Raw genomic sequence first — 24,185 nt, 5'->3', positions numbered from 1 at the left:
GAAGACATACCGCTACAAGGTTCGAATATTGTGAATAATAGTTGGAGAACCTATCCAGGTTATGAGAGCCTGAAAAAGCCAAGTGTGCCACATACCCTGTAAAAGGGGGAGTAAGAGTAATATAAAAATTGTGAAAAATCACTGGAAAAGATAATCCAGTTTACAGGTGCCTGAGAAACATAAAGCAGAGTAAAAATAAAAAAAGAAATCTATGAAAGGAGAACTGAACAATGTGAAGAACTGGAAAAAGCTTTTCAGGTTACGGGAGCCTGAGACACCAAAGTATGCAAGTAACACATGAAAGGGGGAAAGAAGGAGATATGCACATTGAATTGAGGCCAGGTTGGCCAGAAAGACGCAAAACTTTGAACAACCAGCGCGGACCACCACCCTATCTAAAATAACTTGTGTGAAAGAAAAGTCGTTGTCGGAGGACTACAGGACTTTGAGGAGTCCCAGCTTATCGAAGGAGGGAACAACGGAAACCTTTTCATTTTGCATGTTCCCAAATAATCCTGGAGGAATCTAATTTTTTGTGTCAAACTGTTTTCTTTATTAAACAGAGATACTACAAAGCTTAATTTGGTATCCATGCTGGAAAGAATATCCTGCTGGGGGAAAAGGAATTTTGGAAGACTGAAGACAATTGAAATGTAAATTTGGCCATGCAGAAGCCTTGCTGAGGCTAGTGTACGAAGCCTTCCCTTTTTTTTTGTTGTTGGGTGTTTTCTATAGTGGTAAAGCCAGGTAGGTGGATAAGATTCAGACTAAAGACCTTTTAATTTGGACTTCAACCCTTAGTTTTTTTTTGTTAGGTAGGGAACCTACCTCCTAGAAATAGTTTGTTAGGCATTTGATTCATTTTTTATAATTATTTTAATAAAACCCTTGGACCCACAATTGTCCAAGTCCTTCTTCTGGTCCACCACAGTACACACAGCTCCATTTATAATTTGCACAAAGCCCCATCAGCTGTGCAATCTTTACAATAATCGCCCAGCATTTGTTTGAAATTAGAGATGTTTTTAAAATGCGCATAAGTATAAATTAAGAATGTTGAAATTGCAATATCAAACTTTTTACATTTTGTCTTTTTTTCTAGAGCAAGAAACAACACATTCCTTACAGGAACAGTAAACTTACACGTTTACTCAAGGATTCACTTGGAGGAAATTGTCGCACTATAATGATCGCTGCTGTTAGTCCTTCTGCCTTCTCTTACGAGGATACATATAATACACTCAAGTATGCAAATCGAGCCAAGGATATTAAATCGGCAGTAAGTTTAAATAGTTATAAAATAATTGTTGGAAGTTATTTTTTTAATTTAAAATTTGAAGTAATCTTATTTTGCCAAGGCTATAGAGTACCAGTATTTGTTTGACTTGTAGGTGGTTGAGCATTTAGTACCATTACATTCTGTTTTTAGGACCTATATTTCAGAATGTCGGGTGCATTAGGATATCATTGCAGGATATTCACCACAAAAAATTTTCATTACAGAATGTTTATCGCCAATAGGTTCCCCTACAATATATAATTTACTAAAGGTAGAGATAAAAAGTTTGAGAAAAAGCATACTTTTTTAGAATTGTGTGTTGGGGGCTCTGAAGCTAAAAATGGTTAAAATGTAAAAATGAAACATTTGGGATTCCAAATATCAGAGGTAAAAAGTTATACATAGAGCCAAATGTCTAATTGGCAGTTTCATCCTACAAGATTTACTTAAGTTAACATCTGTCTTACTCTTATGTCCCGTCCCCTTTCCTCCATACTGCATGGGTGTCCCTCGCGAGGGACGGGAGACGGAACCTTTTTCACCAGAAAAAAACTGCTTCCCCTTCAAATTTAGAGGCGCGCGGGGGTGCAGCACTGGGAGCATGTGCTGCTCTGACTCTTTACAGCGTTGACGGGAACCGGCCGAATTCACCAGCGCTCCTGGGTTTGGCTTCGGCCTTGCAATTTCACGCGCGGATACTTCTTCTTTGTCTTTTTATCATTCAGGTACTCGGTTCTCAGGCTTCATGCTCCTCCCCGGCGCATGTCGACTTCTACGGGATTCAGCAGGTGTCCATCCTGCGACGGGCTCTTCCCGACTAAAGACCCCATGGAGGGAGCTCTTCCACAGATTGCCTCCGGAGGACCTGATGGACTTCGTCTATCATCGATCTAAGCCCAAGGTAGGGCCACTCTTTTCCAGTGCACCCCACAAGGGAGACTCCTTCCAAGGACTAGCCCGCGCGGGAGGGACCGCCTTGGTTCTGGCACCAGCACAAGTACCGAGGCAGAGGGGTTAGTAGAACCTCCTGGTAACAGTGCTGAGGGACCGGAAGGTTCTTTTACCGGGTCTTCACCCAAAGGTCTACACCCTAGTACCGCATCATGTCCGAGGGGGCGCCTTTACGCAGTTCCATTCGAACGGGGTGACCTTTTCCACTCCACAATGGAGAAGGAGCTGGATAAAAAGAAAAACAGCTCTCAAACGGCCAAGTCTTTATCCATCCTTACAAAGACCACACTCAAACCATACATCCAGTCACAGCAGCGGAGGGTTCAGCGGCTTCCAAGAGCAGAAGTCCAGACAACCTGACCGTTGGCCTTCCCAGCATCGGTGTAAACAACAAAAAGTGGGGGTGGGAGTAAGGGCTTTTTCCAGTCCCACCCCCGCCCCTCCACACCTCGCAGGAGCCTCAGAGGGAATACACACCCTTGCTCTTCACGCACATTTCTGGTGCCAGAATTACGCAGACTCCTGGATCCTCTCTGTAGTCTCCATGGGGTACTGCCTCGCTATCCCAGCTTCTCCTCCCTCCTCCCCTCCACACAGGTTGGGACTGCAACTCTTTTGGCGGTGATCCGGTCGCTCGTCGAGAGCCAGGCGCTTGAGGAAGTCCCAGCCTCCCAGCGAGGCTTGGGCTTTTACTGCAGGATTTTCACCATTCAGAAGAAGAACCAGGCGTGCCTGAGAGTTGTTCTGGACCTTTCCACCCTCAACCTCTCCCTACCTCTGCAAAAATTAGAAGATGGTTGCACCAGCTTTGATAGTGGAGACATTGTGCAGGGGAGACTCGATGTGCTCCCTGGATCTGAAGGATGTGTACCTACACGTCCCAATCTGGCAGCCGCATCAAAATGACAGCCAAGCTACGACTCGGGCTCGGGGGTCATTATTGGTCGAGCAACCCAGTCCCCTTGTCTTTTAACATTATATAATGGTGATAGAGTGAGAGAGAGAAGGGAAGGATAGCAAAAGTGTTAGGGCGAATTCTCATTTCTGTGCTAATCCGCCTCAACCTTCGAGACCCCCAGCTATTTTGCTCGTTTTAGGAGTTTTTAATTTTCTTACCCTGGAGTGAGTGAGACTTTTTTTCTCACTCTCGTGTTTTCACCTGATTTAGATTTTGTTTTCACTGTTCTTGGAATCTGACAAACCTCATAGGCATCTGCTTTATATATGGTGACACACAGCACCTTAATTGCATTGTCACAGAGAAAACCTTTTAGATTTCTCACAAGGTTTAAATACCTTTTCTTGTGTCAACCACAGTTCCCAAGAATAGCAAAGTGAAATTGACTTTACTTATCCTTTTCTCTCTTTAGGTCCAGTACACCCCGTCTTATGTGGAGTGGTGGTGGGGGTCACCTAGTAGCCCCTTTTATCCTACTCTCTCATGTAACATTTTTATGTTACTGTCACTACTTTAAATGGCTGGTGGCAGTGGTTTACTTTTTCCTGCCATTGTGTTTTCCTACCACAGGCTGAACCCTCACCTGCAGTACAGCACCCATGGGTGACCATTTCTTCAAAATGGCCCATTTTCTGTTTGTGAGGTCTTTCTTGGGTTTTACTCTGTGCGTTGACAGATTTGGGCCCTTCGTTTCACCACTGAAGCCCGCCTCTGGCTCCAGTGTCTCCAGCCCGCATCACCTCCAGAGAAACTAGTCCATTGCTACTACAATAGAGAATCTTGTCTGGGGTCCTCTGTGCCTCTCCTCTACCATATAGAGAGCAGAAGTACAGACACCCCCTACCGGTCTTTACAGCCATCCCACTTATCTCCCTATGAAAGTCACATTTTTGCATTACTGCTATCTAAAATCTTGTCCTTTTTTTCCTCTTTTAGGAAAGTTCAATCTGGGTCTTTTTACAGTGCGCTTCCTCCCCTCGGTCTTCCATCCATACTGCTCCTGCGTTCTCCTGTGGTTGCCTGCTCATTGCCTCCTGTGGGCCTCCTTAGGTGTGAACCCTCCTCTTGTTGCCTCCCGTGGTGCTCGGCTCTGGGCTGTGCTTCGTTCCTCCCTCAGGCTCCCTTCTTGCTTCCTCGCACCCTCTATGGTGCTCTCTCTCTCCCATCATTTCAAACTACTACTCTGTATCCTATCCTATCCCTCTCACTAAGTCTATTAAGAATAAGTTCAAGTATATCATGGTCTCCAATCCTGGCCTCCCTATCACGGATACCCACATCAGCGCCTCCTCCAGAGAGACCCTAACCAACATCCTCTTTGTCGTTCCCTCTCCAGGCCTATGGACCCCTCAAATGGTCTCAGCTCTCTCTCCTATCTCTTCCTCTTCTTTTAATGGTGACACTCGTTGGGGGGGTCCTCTTGACCTCCTTCCACTCCTCCAAGACCCTCATTAGTGTCTATCTGAATGGCACTGTCTTGGTCCAGGGTCCGGAGTCTAATCTCCTCTTTTTGTATGGGCATCTCCCACGTCTTATCAACTTCCGTCTCCCGCTACTCCTACCAGCACCTCTCTTGCTCCTCTGCCATCTCTTTCCTCCTCGTCTATGACTACTGTGCTACCTCCTAACACCACCTCTACCCACTCTCGGCACCTCTACCACTTCTGCTGAGTGTACCTCAAGTAAGTCTTTCAACTGTGGCAAGCTGCTCCACATCGCTACCATCAACCCTCGATTTTCTGTCAAACACTCCACTGACATTTGCCACCTCCCCCAAGAGCTTGACCTGAATGTCCTCGCTCTCACCTAGACATGGTTCACGGCCAGCTCTGTCACAAGTTTTGACACTCTCCTCCCTGATGACTTCAAGATCCTCTCTGATCCCAGATCCAACTGACTCCTAGATGGAGTAGCTTTGATCTTTCCGCAGTGGATTCCGGCCTCTTTCATTCCTATGCAGGCCTACTCCTTATTTGAATGCCTGGTCTGCAGGCTCTCTATCTCTCCTGCCCTCTCCCTGATTGTGCCCACCATCTACAGGCCACCTGGACAGATGCCCTCTTCCTCTCAGTGTGGGCTGACCTCTCCTCCTCTCTCCTTGTCTCTCCCTCTCATCCCTCTCAACTTCTCCTCTGAGACCTCAACAGCCACCTGGATGCTTCCAATCGCCCCTCTGGGCTCTTGAGCAACCTCTGCAAACCCCCCCCCCAACCCTATTCATGGCCGATTTTTGCAACCAATCTGTCACCATCTGTCCCCTCTCTCCTCAAGCACTCCTTTGTGCACCCCCTCCTTAAAAAGCCGCCTGCCGATCCTACCGATCTGGCAAACTATCACCTGATCTCTATCACTCCTTTCCTGGGCAAACTCCTGGAAACTTTGCCCATCTCTCAGCTTACTCTCCACACTGAATCTGTTGGCTGTCTCCATGACCATCAGTCTGGCTTCAGAGCAGCCAGAGGCATGGACACTGCTCTCCTGAGCACCTGTGATTATCTTCTCTCTAATCTGGACTCCAGCCTTCCTTCAGTCCTCAACCTCCTTGACCTTTCCTCTGCTATTGACATGGTCAGTCACGCCATGCTGATCAATTGGCTTTGTGAGAACCTGGGCATCTCAGATTAGGCCCTTCAGTGGTTGACCACCTTCCTCCTGGACTGACCCTCGCAGATTCAACTTGGGTCCTTTCCCTCCACCACCTCTCTCTCCACATGTGATGTTCCCCAGGGCTCTATACTCTGACCCTGGCTCTTAAATGTCTACTTGGCCCTGTTATGTGGATGACACTCGGCTCTCTCTTTCAGGCTCCCTTCAACCTCCTCCTCGCTCATTCCTGACTGTCTCTCCGCAATTAAGGCATGGTGCGCTTCTAATGATCTCTGCCTTAATGCCAGTAAGACGGTGATCCTTCTCATTAGGACCCGTGCTCCTGCTTTCCCTCTCTCACTTTGGCTGCCCTCCTTGGGCCTTCTTCCTTCGTCTCGTGAGGCAAAAACTGTTGGTGTCTGTTAGGCAGAATCATATGCAGCACCCTTTGGGAACACAATACAATTAAGACTAAGGGTGTCAGTACAATTTCACCTTTGGTACAAGCATGTACTACACAGTAATGTGGTAGCAGTGACTGAGCAGCCAGACTTCTCTCAAGTGTAAAGTGAGCAGTACAATAGGTTACACAAAGGACTAGCAATTACAGTGATTCAAACAAACACTTACTCAAGGTTTCTGGGTAAAATAATATACATTTATTTACACAGTCATTTGGAAAACATTCCACTAGCAAAAGTAGCTCAATATCACACTCTAATATACTACAATACACAACCAATCAGTTTCTGAACAAGTTCAGGTCCCCTGAAGTGGGAGCAAAATGGCACTTCACTTACTTTTAAAAGGAGTAAAAAGGAAAGGTCATAAGAATCAACAGCACAAATACTTTCACAGGTAGGGCAAAGGGTTTCAGTTCACTAAAACCAGCAATTCATGTAGGCCTGGGCCGAAGTCAATGGTTCAGCGTCTTGTATAGGATAGCACAGTTCTGGTAGTAAACGGTTAAGTCTTTGCCACGGATCTTAGAAGGATTTGGTCAGACGAAAAGTTAGATGTTGGTTTAGGGAAGGACAAGCCTTCAAAGTCGGGGAAAGTTTCACAAACTTTCACCGCGGCCGAACAGAGTTCTGCACCGCACTTGCACAGTACCATGTAAGTGAAGAAAGCTGTAGCTGAGGCAGTTGTTTCTGGCAGTTCCTGCAGATCTCGCTGTTCCTGAGCTTCAGTCGTGGGTGACAAGAAGGATGACATCGGGAGGTTCCTGCACTGCCCAGGGAAGGCCACAAGCTTGGCAAAATGTCAGTTTAAGGTGTGAGTGCCTTAAAGACCACAAACCGGTATCCTTCCCACTGGCTATCCGGTTTTCAACAGCACTCTGGAGAAAATTCGACCAGTATGGGGACGGTGTCCAGGTGGCTTACGAGTTGGTTGTTCCCACCAAACTCAAGGGAAGAAGTTAACCTTGAAGGGTTTCTCTGTCTATCGGAGTTTCAGGCAATTCAGACCTGCAGCAGGGCTCGTCCAGGAGTTGCAGCTGTCCTCTTCCTTCCTCTCCTCTTCGGTTCTTTCGTTCCAGTGGTCAACTCTGCTTTCCAAGTCCCAGAGACCTGCTTTTAAACTGTTTTCCCTCATTCATTCCAGCCTGGCTGTCACTCGCACAGCAGGGTGGCTGTCCTTGCCAGACATCCAGCCGGCCAATCGTGCTAGAGTGCATTCAGGTCTCCTAGGAGACTAAGCACAGGGAGTTTTGGGAGTCTCCCTCGCATCCTGTCCACCCCAGACACTCAGGTGCCAGAGGAGGGCTTCAGCAATGAAGCACGCCAAAGGCCAACGAACAAAGGGACCAAACCTGGTTTGGCACGCAGAGACAAACACAAGAAGGACCTTTCCAAAAAGAAATGGCGAAAAAAAGTTATTTTTACAGATAGGTCTGGGGTGCCATATTGGAAAACATGGCTGACCCGATTTTTAGCTACCGGTGTTCGCAGTCGGGAAACATCATGGTAGTTTGTTTAAAACCACTTCCACCAGCCATTTCAAGTGGGAAAGGGTAAGATTTGACTGTTACATGAGTGTTTAGACTCCGGGAAAGCTAGGCAACCCCCCCAGCACTCTATAGGAAGATAGTGTGTGCTGGGTCTGTAAATTTTAAAAAGACTAGTAAAGTCAATTTAACTTTACATGCTCTGGGAGACAGTAGTCAGTCCCAGAGAGAGTATTTAAACCTTGGGCATTCTGAAAGACACCCCTGTGCCACTGCACTGAGGGTGCTGTGTGACACACAGAAAAAGATGAGGCCTATGGAGTTGTTTTAAAACTCCATAACCAAAGAACACAAAAGTAAAACACACATCAAAATACATGGAAGAGTGGGAAAAAAGGCTTGCACTCTTCCCAGGTAAAAAAGTAAAATCCTAGAAATCCAGCAAAGTTGCTGGGGGTCTCAAAAGGTAAGGGAAATTAGCACATTCTTGAGAATTCTCCCTAACAGTTTCCTCTTTGGCTACACTCTCTCCTTCTCTCCTCACATCACAGACCTTTCCAAGAAGGCCCACTATCAGCTGCACCTCCTCAGATATTCTTCCTTTCCCCCAGAAGCTCACTGTCTCCAGAGCCCTGGTTCTCTCTAGGCTGTACACTGCAACAGCCTCTTTCTCAATTTGGCGTCCTCTACTCTCTGCAACTAATCCAGAACAGGACTGCAAGACTTATCAAGTTCAAGACCCGCTGCATCGTCCACAAGGCTTTCTGGGGCCGGGGCCAGGGCCTGCCCTACACCACACTCTCTTACAAAATACCTTCTTTCTCGAGCCCTTCGCAAAGCAAGCTCCAACTCTGAGGGTCGCACGCTTCTCCAGGCAGAGAGTGGTGGGTATATATCTCTCCTCTGCAGCTGCCTCCCTTGGAATGGCCTTCCTGCACCTCTCAAACCTGAGCTCAACCACAGAAGTACCGGAAGCAGCACAGGACCTTCCTTTTCTCCTCTGCCTGCTCCATCTCCCTCCCCTGCTGACATACCGGTCTGCTGTGCCGACTGGTTGCCAGTCTCTCACTGGGTACCAGGCTTCTCCATGATCAGTCCCCCCCCCTGCACTGCCTCCAGGCCTACCACACACTTAGTGGTTGTAACTGTAACCCCTACAGTCCCTGGCGCCTTGCACTTACCCAGAGCCGCGCTGCCCTGGCTGCATTTACTCTGAGCATTCTCCCCCGATTGCACTTCCCCCTTCCCACTCCCTAGCATTTCGCCTTCTCCCTTCCCCCTGCACTTTGCATTGACGCACTTGCACGATCTGAATGACACAATGCCGAGTAAGATCATTCTTGTCCTTCCTCTGTCTTCCCTCCCTTGTCTTATCATGCCTAGAAACACTTGTGTACAGGCACGTTATAAATGACATGACATATATCATATCAAGAATGCCATGTGCCAGTCTCTACAATCTGGCTTAGACTCACCAGATTCTGTCAGCAGGACAATGGCAGACAGCACAGTCTCCAGGAGATTTGCATGGCTTAGGAAGTCGGGCTTCGCACCTGATGTTCAGGCTCGCTTGATGGATATGCCATTTGACGGCTGCCAGCTTTTTGGTTCAAAGGCTGATGAGGTCTTAGAAAAGCTACATGCATCTAAAGCTACAGCAAAGTCACTAGGACTGGCAATTTGACAGCCAAACCAGTCCCAAGGGTACTCCCATGGATGGAGAGGTTGACCCTTTCGGTATTACTTGTCCATCACAAGGGGAAGAGGCCAATGTGCGCAGTGGGGTCAAAGGAGAGCTCCTCTTGGTTCCAGAGGTCGAGCAAGTAAAGCTTCCCTCTCAGCCTCCGCTGCTTTGCCCTCAGCTGCAGCAGCACCTTCAAACCCCCTTGAAGTCCTTTACACACAAGACTGTGGTGGGGGCAGACTGTCTCAGCATCTGGAGAATTGGTGGGGCATAACCTCTGATGCTTGGGCACAGCAGACAAGTGGGCCACGGATACTGCCTTCCTTTTTTAACCAGTCCCCCCAATTGTCCTCCAAGAGACCACTCTGTGTCGGATCTGTTCCTTTTACAGGAGATCTTTACACTGTTGAAGAAAGGTGTGATAGAATTAGTACCTGCCTTGGAGAAGAATCGGGGTTGGTCTTCTCCCTACTTTCTAATCCCCAAGAAGGACAGAGGAGTGCAATCAATCTTGGACTTTAGACATTTGAACAAGTTCCTCGGGAAGGACAAGTTCACGCTGGTAACTCTTTCGCAGATCCTTCAGGCCCTTTGGTTCCAGGATTGATCTGTGTCATTGGACCTTCAGGATGCTTACTTGTGCTCATTCATCAGAAATGCGGTTGGCAGTTCTTATTATAAATTCTGCCATTTGACCACAACTCTGGCTGATGACTGACTGATCAGCGCTTGTTCTCCCGAACATGCGCAAAGTATCCTCGGTCGGACTTGGCATTTCCTCCACAAGCTCGGCTTCGCCCTAAATTTCAAGAAGTCCCACCAGACACCTTCACAGAGGCTTCAGTTTATTGGAGCGGTCCTCGAGCCGTCCTCTGGAAAAGCCTTGCCTCCCAAAGTTGAGGGTCAACATCTTTCTCAGATGGTCAGAAAGTTTCAGAGTACCCAGCATCTTCCGGCCTTCGACTTTCTAAGAATGTTGCTCGGCCTTACGGAATCCTGCATTTTCCTGGTGCCAGAAGCCCATCTGAGAATGAGATCCCTTCAGTGGTCTCTCAGATCCCAGTAGTCTCAGTTCTGCAGCAGAATGACAAAACTTTTTCAGGTCCTGAAAAATGTTGCTCAAGATCTCCTGTGATGAGACTGCTGGAAGAATATAATGAAAGGAGAACCCGAGAACCCTTTTGGCAACCATGGCCGGAGATGACAGTTGTGACTGACTCCTTTCTCACAGGATGGTGAGCCAACATGAAAGACTCATCAATCAGCAGTCACTGGTCTCTGTCAGAGTTCAGACTTCACATCAACCATTTAGAGCTGGGGGCAATCGGTCTAGCTCCGATGGCCTTTCTGCCCTCGATACGGGGGAAGATCATCCTGATAATGACGCACAATACGATGGCTATGTTATTCTTGAACGAGAGGGTGGTTTAGACCCAGACATGGGACAGAAACAGCGTTAATCGACCATAAGACCCAAATTGAAGCCCTCAAAGATAAAGGTAAAATAGCCCTTTCCTCCTGTTAGACCTGTCGCCAGCATTCGACCTTGTGGACCTTAAAGTCCTCTGCAATCACCTAACGTCTGCTGCACATTTCTAGGAAAAAGCTAAGGCCTGGATCCAGTCCTTCCTCAATAATAGATCTATGAGGGTCTTTGCACCATCAGCTTCTGCAGAACCAACCCCTGTCACCTGCGGTGTCCTTCACACTATATAATGTGTGCACAAAGCCACTGTTTGATGACTTCGATTATTTGGGTGTCACCTACACCAATTACGCTGATGACACCCAGATACGCATCCCTATTACGGGCGACTATGCGACCCAGTAAAACCCTCAATGACATTTTCCTCATGATACAAGCATAAATGGCTAAGCATGGACTCTGTCTTAATGACGATAAGACAGAGAAGCCCCTCCTTTGGTCCCCATCTGAATTGAACAAACTGGATGATCAATTTTCCTCTTTCAACATTGAGAGAAACTTAATCAAAATCTCGAAGGACGTAAAAACTCTAGGCATTTACATAGATTCTTCTCTCTCACTAACAAGACAAACCAATGCAATTTCCTCCTCCTTGGCCTGTACGTGGAAATTAATCACTGCCTGCAGACTATTCATAACCATGGCAAACTGTGTCACAATAGCTAGAGCATTAGTCCTGTCCAAACGTGACTATTGTAATGCACTTTACTTGGGTACCTCTCAACGGAACCTAAACAAAATGCAAGTCATTCAAAACAACACCATCAGATCAGCCATGAACATTCCGAGATCTCATATCTCGGTAACTTGACGCAACCTGAACTGGCACTCCATCAAGCAAATAATTGCACTCAAAACCTTTTCACTGACTCATAAGTGCCTCGCTGACCTGGCGCCTAAATACCTGTCCAATGGCCTCATACACAACTAGTCCGTCCCACTAGATCCGGTCAGACACACTGCCTAAAAATTCCCAGGTTCAATCTTCAAAGAGCTGGAGGGAGTAGCTTCCCCCTTCTTGCTGCTAAAAATTGGAACGGTCTCCCCGTAAGACTAAGAGCAGAACCCGCCTACCATCTGTTCAGAAAAAAACGTAAAACTATGGCCTAAACGAGCAAGAATGTAACAGCTCTCCCTGACATTGCCTACCCTGAATCTCATGTCCGGTTTCTGTATATTTGTACTGATCAGTATATACTTTTCCACTGTAAATATTAATTTTGCCAGTTTTATGCTGTTCTCCTGCCACGCTTTGGTCTAATGTAATGTATACCTAAACATTGTAAACTATATGATGATTGTCTGCAACTATGTAACATGTAAGATAACATAAGTGAGCAGATGTCTCTGGGCTGGGCTCTACAAATAAATAAACTAAACTAAGACCTAAATCCCTATTTTGCAAGTGAGACAAATGTTCGTTAACACAATGCTCTGGTCCTGTGTTGGATCAGTTTGTGACTAAAGAATGCTTTTAACTATTTGATATTTTTCTCGTTTTGCTATAGGTTAAAAGCAATATTGTCAGTTTGGACAACCACATAAGTCAGTATGTCAAAATCTGTGAGCAGCAAAAGAAAGAGGTATGTTTTTTTTCTTCCTGTTGCTTTACTTACCAAATAAAAAGGTATATCATTTGGATCTGCATAAAGGCTTATTGCCACCATCTACATGTATTATGTGAGAGCACGATTTATCACCAAGCGAATGAATATATTTTGTTGGCAAGCTCTATAATGAGGGCTGTTCTCAGAAAGGTAAAGTGATATGTTTTGGACAGTGACCCACCATTATGCCATTTCTTACCAGTGTGTGTGGTAGGACTGTTATTCCTGATCAACAATAGCCACTCTAGCTCCAGGGACAAATAGGTGAACAAGTGCCTTGATGAGTTTTGCTGATTTTTTTTTTTAAAACAAGTTTTTATTTCTGTAATAACGTTTCAGAAGACTTTATAAAAAAAGACTAGTGCATAGACACTGCGCTGACAACTGTATATTTCTCATAAGGAAGTAAAAAATTATAATGCATGGACTTAAATCAGAAAATATGTATTGCCATAGTAATTCCACTTTATGCAATATCAAATTAATGAACACTCCCCTCTACCCGAGGATCGTATGTTGATCCCTGGATTACAAACTCATGAATCAATATTTTATTTCAATAGTGTTGGTGATCATTAAATTGAAAATTTGCCTCTAAATGAAGTTATTTTAATGAATGCACTTGATAGAACGTCTTAATGTAAATTGTTTTTAATCTTCAGTTGTATTATGTACCTTTTTTCCCTTTTTATGATAAGAAGGGAGTTTACCCTGTTAAAGAATAAAATGTCAGCACTACAAAGTTTGGTGCTTTAAAGTTGTATGCTGAAAAGTAATAGTTCTAACTTTGATATAATTCAGCAATTAGTGTTTTTTTTTGGTGAAATCAGCTTACCTGTACCACTATGTAAAGAGGTGCGTGTGCCACGTATTTGGCGTGCGCATTTTTATGCCGCGCCATTTTGAAAAGTTTAAATGCTTCACAGAAACAGCACAACAGTGGAAAACATACATTCAAATGTTTTGCTAAGAATGATAAAAACATTATTCACTTTCTACAAAATGGAAATTTTCTGTGTATGATATTAGTTGAATTTGTCTTCATTTGCTTTGATTGCATTAAAACTCTCAATTAGTATATTTAATCAGATGTGGTGATGGTGTCTGATTCTTCTACCAATCAACATATGTATGTATGAACTGGTACATTGAATAAATAAATTAACTATAATAGTTAATTAATGGGGATAGAGTATTGCACATATATTTTATGACTTATTGAAAATAATATATTTGTGTTATAGTCTCATTGTGGCAAAATTCTGGTTCCTAATGACATCAGATAGCTAAAAACAATTCACATCATAACATTTGTTACCATGACATCATTTTAAAGGTGCATTTTCAATTTAATGATCACCAACATTTGATCCCTATGATGAAGTTATTATTAAACATCAATGTTATTCTTGTTAAACATCGGAAGTCCAAGTATTGCTCAATTGCACTGGTATCTGCCACATGTTATATTATCAGAATAGCAAAGAAATATTTACTGTAACCAATCTCAAGTACTTTATGTATGCAATTATGGAATTTGAACAAATACAAGTAAATTAAGTTCATGATCTATATTTTGTTAAAAACAAACTATTAAATAGAATAATCAATACATTTTTTCCTTTTCTTGCCTTATATCTTGCGTATTTCTTTGTTCTTCTAGTTAATCTTTACACTATAACTGCCTCTGAAGAAGCAAATTTGGCAGCCCACAATATCCCCTAAAATATGTAATACGTGTTAGCTATTTATTCATTGCAGCTAATGTGTAATGCAACTAAGAAACAGTTTTTTATCAATTGCAATTCAAATATTATATCAATTCATGATCACGCCATTTAAATGTTCATTTATTGTAGCTATCATGCAAACTAAATTAGAGATTGTTCAGTATCCGTCACAATTCAAATCAGACGCTGATTTATGATTAGTACTGAGAATTTGTAATCCAGGGATCAGCACGTGATACTTAGGAAAGGGAAATCTGAATTAACTGTGCATAGTATACACCACAATTACTATGGCAATATGTTCTTTCTGATTTAAGTAAATGCATTATAATTTGTTACTTGCTTACGAACAATGTTTAGTTGTCAACACACCAACTATGCTCAGTCTTTTTTGATCCAGACCTCACTACAGGTATGTCATTCTTATATCTACGTTGCTGCATGGACCTACATCGTATACATAGATCTTAGGTCACGCAGCACAAAGGAACACACATTACGTTGGCTTAACTGTTGTGGCTGGTCAGGAGGACACAGACACTGTGATTCTATTTCTGCAGATTATATTAAGCAATTATCTAAAGACCTATCTTTCCCTATTGCTGTTTCTGCCTATATAAATAACTAAGGTGCTCGACAGTCAGGAGGTTACCAAAAAGAATGTCTTCTGTCCAATAACTAATACTAACGACCACTATTCTAACCACAAATGGAAGAATCCTCCTTTGCTTCAAGGATATTGCCAGTAGGCTATTTTTAAATAGTCTTTTGTCACCTTCTGTACACTGTGATGAATCCGATGAAGTCATCACTGATATCCCGGCAGTGGCGTCCTCCCATGTGGCCAGAGGACGACAGCCACTACCCGATACTGAACCTTGGGGCGGCTATATGAGGGAGGATCACATGGGAGGCACAACCTTGGGGGTGATGTCATGGCTTCATTGGATGGCACATGGTATCCCCCATTTGCCATTAAAGATGATCCTTTTGTACCCAATACCACCATGGCCTATTGCCATACCTCTTCACTGCCACCTTGGAAGAATAGAAAAGACTCTTTGCCAAAGCATAGAAACCAAACTTCCAATTTTAGTCTACCATGTGGAAGTAAGAAGAATACCTTCATTAGTTTGATGCGGTCATCATCCAGAACTACTTTACCATCCAGACATGTGGAAAGTGATTATCTAAACTTGTTTAATCAGGAATCAACAGTGGACTCCTTTTCCCAGAATCCTCCAAATACTGGGACGAGGAAGAAAAGAGCAGTGCTTGGTGAAAGAAGCTTCAAGCCCAGCGAGCAATGAAGTTGTTGCCCGAAAACACCTATGCCTGGGGAAATATGAAGAACGGCAGCCCAGTGTCGAGGGCTGCTGCTGTTTGGTGAGAGAATGGCTTGCCTCTCTGCCAGGCCCCCAGGTCCTGAACTGGTGTGCTGGTGCCACGTGGCACATGCTAGAGGAAGAAGGGGAACGCTGGGAGTCAGGAAAAGCTGCAGAGACGCCGGGAACCAGGAAAAGACGCAGAAAGCAGACCCGTACTGCGAGAGCCCAAAGTGAAGCCGATGTGATGCAGGGAAGCAGCGAGCGACAAAAAGATACTGAGAAAGCAGCCACGAAGGGAAACCAGGAGTACCACCTTCATCGATTAACCTCGAGCGGGCCCGAACGCCAACAAGAGCCGATGAATCAATTCAAGAATAGTGGGGACCCTGGGGGGCGTATCAGCGACTCCACCAAATGCAACTAGTAAGAAAGTGGCCCGAAGAACAAGATCAAGCGAAGAGACTAATTGTACGAAGGGATAGTGAATTGAAATCAAAGCCCTTACCAGTATGTGAATTCATGGAATGCAAATACATGGAAACACTGAAACTAATAATATATCAAGGGGTTATATTATCCAACCAAGTAAATGTACAATTGTGGAAGAGGATGAATATAAGTCCGGGCAGGAGAGTAGACCAGGCAATTACTAGCACATGAAGTACAAGAAGCTCTGGCAGGAAAGTATACCAGGCAATCTCGAGTGTGTGAACCTAAGAAGTCCTGGTAGGAGAGTAGAACAGGCAACCACAAGGTTATAAATACAAGAAGCCCAAACAGGAGAGTATACTAGGCAATTTGCAAATATGTGCAAACAAGAAGTCCTAAGAAAGGATATTGGGCCTGTTGGCCAGATGAGCAGGAGTAAAATCCTGACAACAGAATTCAGAAGTGAATGGAATCATAGAACTTTGTGTGATAGCGCCTCTGTGGGCCCAACAAGACGCAAGGAACTGTTGTATAAAGACCTGTTTATGGTGAAGTGGAATCCAGGGGAAGGAAGTCTCCCTCAGCAATAAGAAATCTTTATCCTTGAAGAAACTTTTGAGTTGGAGCTACTAATTCATTCTTTATGAACATTTTTTTTTAATGCATCAACGGTGAAAGACCTTTCCTTTTTAAAAAAAAATGTTTTATTGTTGCATTCATGGTTTACAAGAAACGTTAAACATCATAAATCAACATACTCAAGTAAATACAAAAATTAAGCAGCGACAGAAAATAAAAACAGAAGAATACAACAGCACCAAAGAGACGGAGACAGCAAAAACTAATTCTAGCCATAATTCATAAAATCATACTTTCATTTTCAATTCATTTAAAAGTATATTCAAAAAAAAATATTCAAGGCTAGAATTAATGAAACATTAGTCCCCCACATTAATCTGCACAAAAGCAAATTCATTGACACTTCATAGCTATGACCAATTATATCATTAAAACAGGAAAAAACAGCATTGGAAAAGTGTGTACATGTAATGACCAAATGTTTCAATGTTTCGACTGTGTCCGTAATACCACAGAATTTGCAGTTTGGGGAGTTATGTGAATTGGATGGATAGTTTTTCCAGTGCTTGGTCCTTTCGTTTGTATAGAACTGGTTCAGCCTAAAGCGCATATAGGTTGTGTGTATTTTTTCATAAGGAAAACGTTGCAGATAAAGTGGAATGCATTCTCTAGAATGAATAAAGTGAAAATAGTTGGCGTAGGTGACATCAATTCAATGCTAGCGATTGTCTCAACCCAATCTGCCCTGAAGAGGCTCTTTTTGAGAACTCCCGGACGCTGTATGAGATCAATCAGGACACCCCAATTACATTATGTACACCTTGCATCCCCAATTTGAAGGAATTAAGAGAGGAAACAGACTTGGCATTCATAGCTTTGTTCAAAACCTCATATAGTGAATTCTCGGGTGGATCAGGAATTTTCCTGAATGTGGAAAGTTGTTTCCACGTATATGAAGCCTTCAGAGAGATGAGGCAAAGTTTGTGTCTAATAACAGTGTTGGGAATTCCCAAAGATAGACCAAGAACCTCCTTCCTCAACTTGCCTTGTATAGTATTGAGCAAGGTACCCAAATCATGTAGGGACATGTCAAGGCCATAAAGGATCACTGGTTCTATCTTAGCTAGATAGAAACAACATATCAGTAAGATAGAAAATGTAAACATTATATTCAGCAACAATTTCAAGTGAAAAGCTGATTTTAATTTTTTATTTTTCCACCTTATCATAGCGACTGGTTTTTCATGTTTCTGCTGTGGCCTTGTTAGTAAGATTGTATCCCAGATGGGTCACTGCAAGGACTTGTTCCACACTTTCAGGTCCCATCACCCAGAGTCTGGTTTGAATTTTACTACCCCTTTTCACCTTTTTGTTTAGATTATAGTGTGATGGTCAGAATAGAAATTTTGGACCCTAGGACAGTTTTGATTTTGACATCCTGCCGCAGACCGATCCTTACTATTGGTTTAGATAGGGAAATTCCTTTCAGAGAGGCCTTTTCCCATCCCTTTTAGTTTCAATCAGTCTTTAACCAAAAACATGAGTTTCATTCCTGACTCTTCACAACAAGTTCTTGCAACTCTTTCATAAGGTCTTTAGGTTTTCCTTCTTACCTCAGGATTGTCTTCCAGGAATCCCTTGTAGCTTTGTCTTATCCTTTGTCCTAGACTGATCTGCCTTTTGGATTTCTTTAACGCACTTTCTTATGGGGTATTTGCTTTGATCATTAAAGTACTCCCTGTCCTAAGGGTGATTTGGTTTGTGACTCTGCTCTTATAGGCTTCACTTGCCTTTTATTTCATAGTTGTGTTTCCTTATTGAAGTATCTTTCCTTCTGTTTCGTTTTGCTCTTCGCCCTTTAAAGTATCTGGTATTTTCCCTTCTTCCCAGAGTACTTGTGCCTCAGTTTCAGTAGTCTCTCTTTCAAGCTTAAAGAAGACACTCTTTTCTTAGAATAAAACAGTTCTACTTCATTAACATTACATTTCAGTTTGTGCCAATTTCACTGGGAGGCGTATCTCCTGATTTGTAACGATTCCCCGACTGCCTCCCGGTTCTCCTGTTCTTCCCGTTAACTTTGTATCTGCAGGGGAATGTCTTCGGGGCCGGTGCCTGCTTGGGTCTTCTTCGTTTGTTCCGGGTTCTCCATCTTCTTGTTTCTGCTAGTGTCTAGCTCTATCGGCTCCCTCTCTGTGGTAAAGTATCACTTTGTGTAATCGGCTGTCTTGCGGATTCCTCAGGTGAGTGGTTTCAGTGTTATATGTGCAGCTGCCCACCACGAAGCTGTCATGGTCATGCCACCACTGAGACTTGTTTCAATTTCCTTGGCTTCTCCATCCACTTAGACCCCAGACCTCTACCTTCTCGATCTTGCATCTGGAGTGCTTTTGAAACTGGTGCGCTCCGTGGCTCCCTTCTGCTTCACCTCTCATGTGGTACGCTGTTCGGGGGCTTCCCCTGTGTGCACCTCTCTCGGCTTCACCATGGCTCAGCATGTCCTCTTCCTCTACGCTGTTCAGGGGCTTCCCCTGCGTACACCTCTCTTGGCTTCACCATGGCTCGGCGTGTCCTCCTCTTCTAATTTCTTTGTCCTTGTTAAATGATGGTCTCTCTTTAAAGTGGGAGCTCCACTTTGTTGTCTGTGCCAAGCTGTATGATCCTTGGTCAAGCCCCTGAGGTTTGTACAGTTCTTTATGTTGGATAATCCCATATATGCCACCACGGGGGTGTTAAAGAGTTTATACATTTTTATGCCTAATCTCCACATGCTAGATCCTCCATAACCCCCCCTGGATTTTCTTGTCTGTTCTCCTGAGCGACAGCTTTTTTCCCCACTCATTATTTTGCTCTGACTATGGGGACCCTTGTTCATTATTTTTTAACTGTATTTTATGGAGTCATGCTTTCCTCCATCTTTGCAGCTCACATCTCCTTTTGTGCAGTGTTGCTAGGATCCCTTTGGGCTTCCCTTTTTTCAGTTTCTTTGCAAGGAAATGTTTTTTTCCCCAAGGATAGGGGATTACTTTTTATCCTTAAGTTTCTTTTTGTGAGATCAGCATACACCACCTTATGTGGAGTGCTGTGGGGGTTACACTGTATCCCCTTTCTCACTGCTCATGTAACATTTCTGTTAGTGACAAGCATACCTGAATGGTTGGTGGCAGTGGATTTGTCCTACCGACTTTTGTGTCATTTTTTTACTCGCAGACTGTGCACATATCTGTGGTAATGCATAGAAGGGTTGCCTGTGACCCAAAAAAGGGACTTTTTTGTTCTCACCATTTCTTGGTTGCTTGTCCTTTCTCTGTGACCACTGCTATCCTGACCCTGTTTTCAAATCGACTGGGAAGCTCCGAAGAGGACAACTTCCTCCATTGGACTGGTGGGCATAATCCGTCCTAAAACGACCTGCAATCTGAGCCATCCCACGATGACCTGTGACCTTCCTGGGCTGCCAACTGCCAATACCCTGGGACCTGCAACCATCTTGCTGTGCATAGTCTTCAGAAGAACGGATCCTGCTGATACTGTGGAAGTGAATCTTGCCTCTGGAGGTCCGGAACCAGAGTACAGGACTGAGCAAGTGAGGCGAATCGACTGGGCAGTAACGGTTCTTCATTGGTGTCTGTGAAAAGACACCAAAAACAAAGATCCGTGTTGGAGCGTGAAGAATCCCTTGCTGGGGGTCCCCTCTCTCGACTGCTGCTGCAACATCCCTTTGAGTCCCTCCTTTTGTCACCACGCCCAATAAACAAGAGATCGGATCTGCAGCTGCTACATCGTGATGACGTCCGGCTTCATCATCTTTATGGCTCCTCTGTTATTGCGAGGTAATACGTAGAGTCATACTGTTGCTCCTTTGTGAATGGAGTGCTGATTTGAGAGTTTGAGTATTCACCCATACATGTTCGCCCAGGCCTAATGCTTGTGTGTTTTTTACACTTGTTTGCTCACCTTAATGATTACATTATTTTTCTATTGTGTTTACTAGCTTTGAAATAGTACTTATATGAAGATGTATCTTTGCCTGTATATATATATATGTATGTGTGTATATATGTATGTATGTATGTGTATGTATATATATATATATATATATATATTTATTATTTTTTAATTTTTTTTTATATATAACTCCAAGTGTTTTTTTGGGCCTATGTATATTTAAAGTTCTCTGTACGGACCTACAGCTCACATCTCCCTTCTAAGATCAGCCTGGCTGTTCTGCCGCTCTACCAAAACCTTGCGTGGTACAGGCCTATGATAGGAGTTGGAGCACTGTATACCAAGGGGACAGTGTTATGAAGTCCTCCACAGGCAGACCTTTAGAAAAGCGCCCTAACAGAGGGACAGAGTTACTCATAGGAACAGGGGTCCTTGTCCCCAAAGGGGGAGTCTCCCCACTTGCCTCGACCCCTAGAAAGGGTGTTGCGGAGCAGGCTCGTCTCACTGGGGACGAGGGGGGTTCCCCCATTGTATTTCATGATATGATATGGCATTTATAACGCGCCTATACACAAGTGTTTCAAGGCGCGTGTTCATCATACTGGCCCAGTCCCAAATGTCTATGGTGTTTGGTGGATGATAGTAGCCCCCCCCCATTGTCACCGCAGTGGGGGTGGGGATGTGTGGAAGAAAGTGCAGGGGGAGAGATGGGCACGATTGTTCTAGTTCCATCCATCTGGGGTGGCCAGTGGATATCTCCCATGCCTGGGTGTGCACCAGTTGTGCTGCCACCTGATAGCCCTGTAGGTCAGGGATACCCAGTCCGCCCAGCCTTGCATTACCTAGCATTGTTTTTTGGTGAATCCTAGCTTTTTTTACCTCTCCAGATAAACCGGAGCATTTGCCTCTTCAGATTGCGGAGGGTGGGCGCCGGGATTGCAACTGGAAGGGATGAGCAAGCATATATAAATCTCGGGAGGATGTTCATTTTTGCAGGCAGTGATGCGACCCATCAATGAGATTTCTTGGGATGCCCAAAGCTTCAGGTGTTCTTCCAGTTCCTTGCAGAGCGGGGGGAAATGTACATGATATGTTTCCTTTGGGAACTTGGACCCCTAGATAGGGGATCGCCTTTGTTTTCCATTGAATAGGACACATCGAGATCAGGGATTACCGTTCGTCCGGGGATATTCCTATCCCCAAAGCCATAGATTTATCGAAGTTAATGGAGAAGCCGGTGACCCTTCCATAACTATTTATTTCAGCGAGAGCATGCCTTAGAGAGGAACGGGCTTCTGAGATGGTAAGTAGGATGTCGTCCGCATATATGGCAATTTTATGTTGTGAAGGACCGACTTGGAGGCCCTTGATGTGGTTATTCAGTCTGATTATTTTGGCCGAAAGGTTTCTTGATTAGCGCAAATAGGAGTGGGGACAGCAGGCAGCCTTGCCTGGTCCCGCAGGTCAGGGAGATTGGATTAGAAAGGGCGACATTAATCCTGAGGAGGGTTTTGGTGACTTCTAGTTGGCCAGGACCATAGCTTTGAACGCCGGCCCAACCCCAAAGGCTTCCAAGGTGAGACCCATAAAGGTCCAGTCAACTCTATCAAATGCTTTAGTAGCGTCCAGGGCCATTAGTACTAGTCCCTAAGAGCCCTGGAAAGCAAGGTCCACCATATTTAAACCTCTGCGAATGTTATCGCCTGCGGACCTGTTCTTGATAAAACCGGTCTGATCAGGATGAATTATGTTGGGCAATATGTGTGATAGGCGATTAGCAAGAATTTTGGAGTAGATATTGGCATCTATGTTCAGCAGAGCAATCGGTCTGTAGGAAGCAGGGTTCCTCGGGTCTCCCCCTGGCGTGGGTAAAGGGACCGTGATTGATTCTTGCATGGAGGGGCTTACAGAGCCTGTCTCCCTAAAAGAGTTCAAGAGCGCCACTAGGGGAATATTCAGTTGGGGCATAAAGGTCTTATAAAATCTGGTGGAGTATCCGTCAGGGACAGGGGCTCAGGATTTGAGGGATTTTATGGCTTCCTCGACCTCCTGACTTGAGATCGGGGCATCCAAGCTATCCCGGACAGAGTCTTACAACCGGGGGAGTGCCACTTTCTTCAGGTATTCTTTCTGCTCATTCTGTTCTCATGGTGGTGCGGTAATCACCTGTGCCAGGTGGCTAGCTGACAACCATTGTTTATCTCGTTCAGCATATTGTATTATGCCATGTGGATCTCGTAGCCCGATGATTGTGTTGCTCCTTTTAGCTTTAGCTAGCTTAGCCACCAGCAACTTGTTTTGCTTTGTTGTTCCTCGCGTAGTAGAACTGTTTGGCCTTGACCAATAGATGTGGCGTGTGTTCAGCATAGTGGGCCTTGATCTTCCGCGCGGTGTGGATGGCTCGCTGTGTTTTTGGCAACCAGCCTTTTTTCTTACGGATTTCCTCTGCGTTCTGGAGTTCCTCTTCGAGGATCAGACGGCTTTGTCGTCTATTCCTGTGAAATGCCACTCCCTGCGCAATGAGCCCTCCCCGAATCACCGGTTTCATAGCGTTTCCAGCTATTTGCAGGAGAGGTATCATCGCTGGGATTTTCTTTAAAGAAGTTCTTAATTGCTGTTGCAATTACGTCCCTTAGCAACATCTCGTTAAGCATCTGGTCGTATAGGGTCCATCTGCGTTGAGTATTCGGAATGGGCTCATGTGCTCGGATCTCCATAGTTACCGGGGTGTGGTCAGATAATATCCTTGACCCTATAGATACGTTGTTGACGTAGGCAAGCACCTGAAGGGACATCAAGAGGAGATTGATCCTTGAAAAGGTTCTATGAACATAAGAGTAGAATGAGAAGTCTCTCTCAGAGGGTTGGAGCACCCGCCACAAATCTACCACCTCCAGGGACCTAAATACGCCTAGAAGTCCAGGCGCAAGAGGTAAGTCCCCAGGGGAGGGAGGATACGATCTGTCTCTTGTGAGGTCCGGGACTCCATTAAGGTCTCCCCCAATTACAATTTGAACTTCTGAAAAGGGGAAAAGGGCAGGGCCCAGCGAGTCATAGAAGGCGGTTTGTCCAACGTTGAGAGCATAGACTGAGATAAAAGTGTGTAATTGTCCCAGCAAAAAGCATTTGACCGCCACAAATCGGCCCTCTTGGCATAGTTTCGTTCGTTTCTAGGATTTTGGGGTTTAACCCCTTCACAAAGAGGATTGCTGTACCCCCTTTCTTAGAACCAGCTGAAGCGAAAAATTGAAGTGAGAAGTGTCAAGAGCGTAATCGCCCAAAGTCTACTGGTAATAGGTGGGTTTCTTGGAGCGGGACCATCGCTGCATCTTTATCCTGGAGCTTTTGTAAAATCGATTTGCGTTTGGCGGGAGAGTTTAGTCCTCTGACGTTGAGGGAGACAAATCTTAGGGTTTGATGTTCCCGGGCGGGATTTGAGGCCGCTGCAAGGACTGGAAAGGGGTGGGGGTGCAAGGAGTGTAAATCAGACATCACCTCGAGGAGGCAGTAGCTGTGTGCCATCCGGCTCTTGGAGTTTTAACCCAGGTCTCCAACGGGAGGTCTGAACTTTAACCAAGGCGTTGGGGTGCTAATGTGGTTTTGGCACCACCCCTGGCCAACCGGGCCAAACGGATGCCCTCAGCCAACATGGCTGGTGCCGAGACAAGAACTGCG

At 44.8% G+C, this 24,185-nt stretch overlaps 1 protein-coding gene across 2 annotated transcripts in view; it reads left to right on the top strand.

Moving 5' to 3' along the window:
- KIF18A (kinesin family member 18A) overlaps positions 1–24,185 on the top strand; it is a 375,729-nt gene that overhangs the window by 148,395 nt on the left and 203,149 nt on the right. For both annotated transcript variants that reach the window (XM_069623518.1, XM_069623519.1), the window contains exons 7-8: positions 1,103–1,279; positions 12,401–12,475. In XM_069623518.1, the coding sequence (XP_069479619.1) occupies positions 1,103–1,279; positions 12,401–12,475 (252 nt within the window). The remainder of the gene's footprint in view (positions 1–1,102; positions 1,280–12,400; positions 12,476–24,185) is intronic.

This window comes from Ambystoma mexicanum, chromosome 11, assembly GCF_040938575.1.
Source record: "Ambystoma mexicanum isolate Mex_15411 chromosome 11, UKY_AmexF1_1, whole genome shotgun sequence".
Classification (NCBI taxonomy): domain Eukaryota; kingdom Metazoa; phylum Chordata; class Amphibia; order Caudata; family Ambystomatidae; genus Ambystoma; species Ambystoma mexicanum.
Note: the sequence above shows the minus strand (reverse complement) of the source record. Positions and strands in the feature narration are given on the sequence as shown.